General features: G+C 44.0%; 1 protein-coding gene across 1 annotated transcript in view; it reads right to left on the bottom strand.

The window, feature by feature from the left end:
- The window catches only part of RBBP6 (RB binding protein 6, ubiquitin ligase), a gene marked incomplete at its 5' end in the record, with an annotated part of 27,578 nt that extends 20,977 nt beyond the window's left edge, over positions 1-6,601 (bottom strand). Inside the window, 2 exons of the mRNA XM_042037759.1 lie at positions 526-625; positions 6,442-6,601. Coding sequence (XP_041893693.1) covers positions 526-625; positions 6,442-6,601 — 260 coding nt within the window. The remainder of the gene's footprint in view (positions 1-525; positions 626-6,441) is intronic.
- Between the last annotated feature and the right edge of the window lie 11 nt (positions 6,602-6,612).

Below are 6,612 nucleotides of genomic sequence, written 5' to 3'. Positions count from 1 at the left end.
TAGGAATGAAACTTCTTGTCTGCATGGTTCACCAGCTGGCAACCAACCCCTGGTCTTTCCTCTAGAACTGCTATACAACTCCCCAGAATCTGAGGCAGAAAAATACCTGTCATATCCTGCCCCACCTCCCCCAAATGCAGGCAATACTCCCAGAATCAAACTCTTCTGAGATGGGAACAAATGCTAAGCTTACACTACAATGCGTACCTGTCTTTGTTAAAAAGGCAGGCACATACAATAAGGAATCTCCCCATGTAGAGGAAACAGGATCTGCACTTGAATCTCAGAAAAATAAACCCCAAAACAAACTCAATAGAATCATCTCAGAAGTTACCATTGCTGGTGTCTGAACACCAAAATCTTAAGTCTCCTTTAGGACAGACACATTGAAATCTACCCCATGACAACAAACACCAGCAGCAGCTTTAACAAGCAAGCTACAACCCGAGTGCCTCTGCAACGCTGTCAGTAACCAGGTGGGCACACTGACCCCCTCCCAAAGAAGAGAATGTTTGGAGTACTTACATAACGTATGTTTTGCTGGTAGCTTTAACTCCTCCAATAGGGATTCTCCTCACAATCACCGATGAGTTCTTGGGAATCAGGGCACTATCATCAGTGTATTCTGGAAACAACATCAATACAGAAAAAGTGTTAGTCAATTTGTAAGAATGTATTTAATATGCAATTACAAAGCACTTTTGAGAATCCCTTTGGAGATCTAAAAGCAAAATTTTATATGTAACATCAGGCTTTCACACTCTCGACACACCAACAGCACCTGTCAAGAAATCTTCAGGTTTGATAATCAAACACAAGCAGCAAAATCGTTTCCAGTTTTTAAAGTTAGTTTGAATGTCAAGAGCAAAATGGTTTCAAGTGACACTAAAGCAGAGTCTGATAAGGCATCAGGTTCTTCCCTGATCTGTTTTAAGCTGGTTTTGCTTCTGTCTGGCTACGAAACCAAGAGATCTCTGGACAAAAACAAATGACAGCCAAGCCTCACCTGCATAAAACAGATTCTAAAGTCTGTGACTGTTTGTCCTGAACAAACCAAGCACCAGTTAAAGCAGGAAAACTCCGCACCAGTGTTTTCAGTGTGTTAAGTACACCTGACTCCCCTCTGCTGCCTTGCTCAGGCCTGGCAGAACAGCAGAGGCACCAGCTCTGTGCTTGGAGCTGCACCATCCCCAACCACACTGGGCAGCTGCTCAGGGCCTGACAGAGAAATGCAACTGAAACTGGCAGCACTGGAATTTGGAGCACAGAAACCTGGGGGGGGGTCTGAGCTTGCTTTCACAAGTAGGACAGAAGTGGCTCAAACTAAAGTGGTGCCTCCCCCCTTAAGCTCACCATTCAGTCTGAATTAACCAAAGGGATACAAGTTCTTTCCATTCACTTTCTGTAGAGAAGAGAGACTCACACAAAATGACTTCAGAAGGCAGCCTTGAAAAGACTTTGGAAAGCATGTGCCTGGAGCTATACCTGCTCTGCCTTGGCCTGTACTGTGTTGGTTGTCTAAAGAGAAGAAAAGCCTCCTGACCTTTTACATAAGGCCTAAACAAAAATCCAACTCTCAGACACACTTTGAGTAGGCTTAAAATGCAAAGATCTCTCCATAAGAATGGTTTTTATATGGAACTTACACAGGCTGGATAGGACTAAATATTGTAAAGCACCATGAGCAGTCCTTCCCTGTGATGTGCCTGCAGTGCTAGTTATTCCAATCCCTTACCTTTGCAGACTGAATCAGAACCTGGTCTGAAACCCAGAGTTGTTGTGTATCTAGTCAAGCTCTGTCAGGATGAGTTTGCACAGTGATCACGCACAAAATAGGAGCATCTCACAATCTATGCCCCATTTTTCAGTATATTATTCCCACTGGCAGGAACCTCCCTTAGACCAAAACATACCTAGCAGAAGACATCACTTCAACCATGAAATTAAAATTTTACTTCTATTTCGAACTAACAGAACATTTCTTCAGAAAACTGAGAAATCATTTAGCTGAAACTAATTCCTTATGCTCCCCCCAGGGAACCAAACAGTGAGATTCCACTGGACTGCAGAGTAGTTGAAAACTGTGGGTGAAAGGACTAGCAATGATGGAAACAGCAGCTCTTACGGAAGTCACATCCTGACACAAGCCTTAGAGCTCTGCTCCTCACACAGCCACCTGTCAAGAGAGGCTGCTCTGGGACTTTCTGATGGAGGAGGAGTTCAAGCAGTGCTGAGGCTGAGACAAACACCTGGAAGATGGTGCCAGCTGCAGTTCCAGAAGCCCAAAGCAGCTGTTTCTACTTGTGGAACAGAGTCAAACAAAAGTGTTCTTTCTTTCTGGTCTGGATCACAAATCACTGGACTGTGATTTCAGAGATACAGGATAAGCAACAGTAGCTTCACAAAAAGGCTTTCAGATTAAACTGGTGTCTCCCGATAGGAACCTGCTCCTCATGGGCAGCAACATCCCCTGGCAGAGATTCACAACTCCCAGGACCTGCACAGCCCTGTCACTGTCTTGCCATGACTCCACACCTCAAGGCGAGCAGTGAGGCCAACTCAACACAGCTATTGCTCACACTCATCCAAGCAGAGCTCCAACAGAAACGCTCAAAGCTGGAGGCAGCAACACTGTTCATTCCCACTCCCATATAGCACAAACTTGTTTTACCACCAGTCACGGCCGGGAAGTGGCTACTGGATTTTGTCAATCTGAGCTGTGATTAAAACTACACAACTAACCCAAACTACCTGCAAAACCAAAGAAAGATCTGGATTAAAGGCAAGAGCAGAAGAGACACAGCAGTCTAAAACCTGCTATTTATCCTACAAGAAAATAGTAGCTTGAAAGAGTCCAGAGAAAGAAGTATTTCAAGGCATGAATGGAGGCAAACTAGTTAACATCAGCTACCCTGACTGCTGCCTCACACAGACTTAGAAATCTGACATCAACGACTGCATTAATGTCCACAACCTTCTTACAGCTAAGTGCAAAGAGCTCAGATTTGCTGGCAACTTTATGCTGCTTCACATCGAATGAGCAAGTTAAAAATCTCAGTTTTAAATTCATCTATTATAAGAATTTCTGCTAGTTTTAATAACTTGTGCTTATGTATCAAGTTACTGACAAAAGCTCCCACATTATTTTCTGGCCTGCTTTCATGCATCTGACAGCACTGCCCAAGCAGCTCTGAGCACTCTGAGAGGTTCTTCACCCAGGTGAAGTACAGAACTCACCAGGAGTCCTTGGAAGGCAAGTCTAGGTGTAGGTGTGCCAGAGCAGGGAAAAGTCTTGCTAAGCAGCTGTTAGGCTGCTGGGGAAGGATGTGCAGGTAAGAGCTGGAATACCAGCCAACATGCCAGGCTGTCCCCACCAGAACACAGGGAATTCCCTAGAACACATTTTCTCCCTAGACAGGATTTGTTAACTCTGTTCTCATCACCAGCACTTGCTCACTTTGTGACAAGCCATTGCTGTAGCTGGCTACGAAAGCAGCCTTGAAACTTCCCGAGTAACAGACTGGGCCACTCCTGTTGGATTTTCTGCCTCCCCCAGAACAAGCATCCCTGATCTCATCTACAACAGGCAGATCATCACTTCGGGAACAAGCTGGCTCAGAAGGCTAAACAGCCCAGGGAATCCCCATCTGCACTCTCACCACACAGCACTGTGCCTCACAAGAGCCCCTGCACTGCTCTGAAGGGATGAGTCAATAAAATCCACCCTACTTCCAATCATTAATCGGATTACACTACCCGCCCCATGTGTTAAGGTCCTCTTGGCTCTGGTGTGGTGTCAGCGTGGGGCTGAAGTGCCTGAGCACTATTCTGCCTTGAAACCACTCATCCATCCCACACCAGTTCAGAGGCACGGTTTGGGGTTTATTTTCTTTGTATTTTACCCTGTAAGTATGGCACATTTTTCAAGTGTTCTGTTTCAGAATGTCACAGCGCAGGAAAGAACGCTCAAGAAACCTCAGTTCTGGAGCTTGTAGCTCTTCCACAATATTCTGGGAACACCTATTACAGAAGAAAGGTAAAAAATTCCAGCTCCAATGGAATGGAGGCAAGTTTAAAAGCACCATTCTCAAGCACAGGCTTTAGAGAACATGCTTTGATAGCAGGCATGGAAGAGGGACCCCCTATATAAAACAGGTCCCACCCAATCACTTTGCATTCCCAGAATCTTACACAGTCCACCATATCCTTTTTCCCACCAATATTTAAAATCCTGTGTACTTCTAGCTTATACTAGCAGTTTTCCTATTACTAGCTTTCCATTAGGAAAAGTAACAGCTCCTGAACTGTAAAAGCTTCCATGATCTTGGACGATCTGAACACACAGCACATCTCCACTCATGCCTCACTTTGTTCTTCGCAAGAACATTTTAACATTTACTCAGGACTCCTGAACAGACAAAATTATAAAAACCCAATACTTATGTCCACATGTAAGAATTCCTAGCATCCCACTTCAGCAGAATATCCCAGTCTAGTTTTTAATTTCTGCAGGTTAATTTAAGTACCTACATCTCATTAATAAAAACTGAGATGCACATTTGTGCATATAAACCAAAGATTTGACAGACATAAATTTTGGAAATGCATTCTCTAGCTATGCTCTGCAAATTGCAGGGGGATTTTTGCCCTTAGGAAAGCTTCAATAACCATCTGTGTCACTAATATAGAATTTTTAATTATGTATTTTACATAGTTAAATATTTATAATTTTATACTCATTTTGCAGAGGTTAAAGTACAACAAAACCTGCCCATAGGACCCAGGAAAATCCTTTTTTAACTTCACCTTGAGGCAACACCACTTTAAACAGCTTCTAGCGAGGCAAACACTTTTCCTTCCCTGGGCTCTGGTTACACATGAAAACAAAGTAACACCCCGGCAAATCTGGTATGATGGATGCTGCAGTAATGCTTTATGAGGTGACATTTACGAGCATCTTTTTCTCCTAACAACTTTGCTTTCTGTTCACCTGCTACAATAAACTACACGTGTTTGGTCTATTTCAAAGCAGTTGTTGTTCGGGTGCCCACAGCGGGGCTCCAGCTCCTTCCCAGCCAAGGCTCTGTTTCCCACAGCCCCGACCAGCCCGGGTGACGTCAGCCGCTCCTTCAGGGAGCCCAAAATGCCCCAGCAACTCCGGGCACAGCGCAGGGACCCTCCTCAGCACAGCCCTCAAAGCGAATCAAACTCAGTGTTCAAAAGCTTTCCACAATTTTATTCAATACTGTTAGAAAAATCCAAGGCTTCTCAACTGTGTCTCTACCTACGTTTATCACGCAACACAACAGCAGCCCCAGGACCCCTAATGCTGTGCTGTGAAGTCTCTTCACACTCTCCTGGAAATAATTTAAATATCTGTAGATAAACAGATGCTTTAACTCCAACCCCTTCGAAGGTCAGGGCTGAAGTTACAGAGCATTCTCTTTAAACTTCAAGACTTAACACTGAAAGAGAAAATAACCCCACCAGTGCACATTTTAAAGAAAAGAACTACTGAGACACAGAACCAGAGGGAGCAAAAAAAAAGTTTTAACGTTGAAAGAATGAAAACACAATTCCTTTTATTTCTGAAAAGTCACACTCCGAAGTCGTTAATCACATTCAAACTTATTAGGATGGCAGATTACCAAACTGAAGCATCATTGTAACACAAGCCCATACTCACACCTCAGAATCAAGCATTATTTATTAGATTTAAGAGAATTTATGACTTCCCAAAGAACATTTCTTACATATATTCACTGTAAATGTTCTGCCATAAAACTTCAGGACTGCCCTGATACAGCAAACACTAAGTGCCAAAAAGAAAAAAAAAATTAGACAAGAATGATGAGATGATGCTCAGCAGTATCCAAATTACCGTGTCTTTTGTTTGGAAAACTTATATTAACCAGGAATTCCGAAGAGTAATTTTGATGACTGAACGCTGATTGTGTAAAAGGCTTTAAAGGTCTGCAGAAATTGTAACTCCCTGATACACTAACACAAATTGTTGCTTTCAAGTAATTACTGCAATGGGCACTTGCTTTCAATGAAAGGCGAGTAACAAAAGCTGCAAAGTACCTTCCAATGAAGCGGGACAAAAAGAAGTTGAAGACAAAGTTCAGTCATCAAACACACTTTTTTTTCCCCCCATTCAAATTAGCTATGTGCTATATTCCTATCACCTTCACATTTCTGCCAGATTTCAAAGAAAGCTGGCAGGTTTTTTATGGTGAGACATCCTCCCCCTCCCCCCCCATTTCACCTACAACTCCAGGAACCCAAAACTTTCGTAGCACCGTCGCACACGAACCCGTGCTCCGCACGTAGAACTGCTCGGACGGTGTTGTGAGAGCAACAGCTACAAAGAAACAGCTCTGAGCCCACAGCAGCCTCAGCTCCATCACCGCAGCACCACGGCCCCCGAACCCCACGCACCTTCTTTGGTCTGCGCGTTGGTGATCTGCAGGTCGCAGTCGGCCGCCTTCAGCTTCTCCCGGCCCATGATCTGGCGCTTGAGGTCGCTCAGGGAGATGTGGAGCCCGTCGAAGGTGACCGTGTCATAGTTGAGCTTGGAGGAGAACTTGTAATGCACGCACGTTAATTTAA

Source organism: Corvus kubaryi, unplaced genomic scaffold (assembly GCF_017639235.1).
Source record: "Corvus kubaryi isolate FWS band 111438036 unplaced genomic scaffold, C.kubaryi_AGA036_p1.0 37387, whole genome shotgun sequence".
Lineage (NCBI taxonomy): Eukaryota > Metazoa > Chordata > Aves > Passeriformes > Corvidae > Corvus > Corvus kubaryi.
The sequence above is the reverse complement of the archived record's forward strand: the minus strand, read 5'-3'. Positions and strand labels throughout refer to the sequence as shown.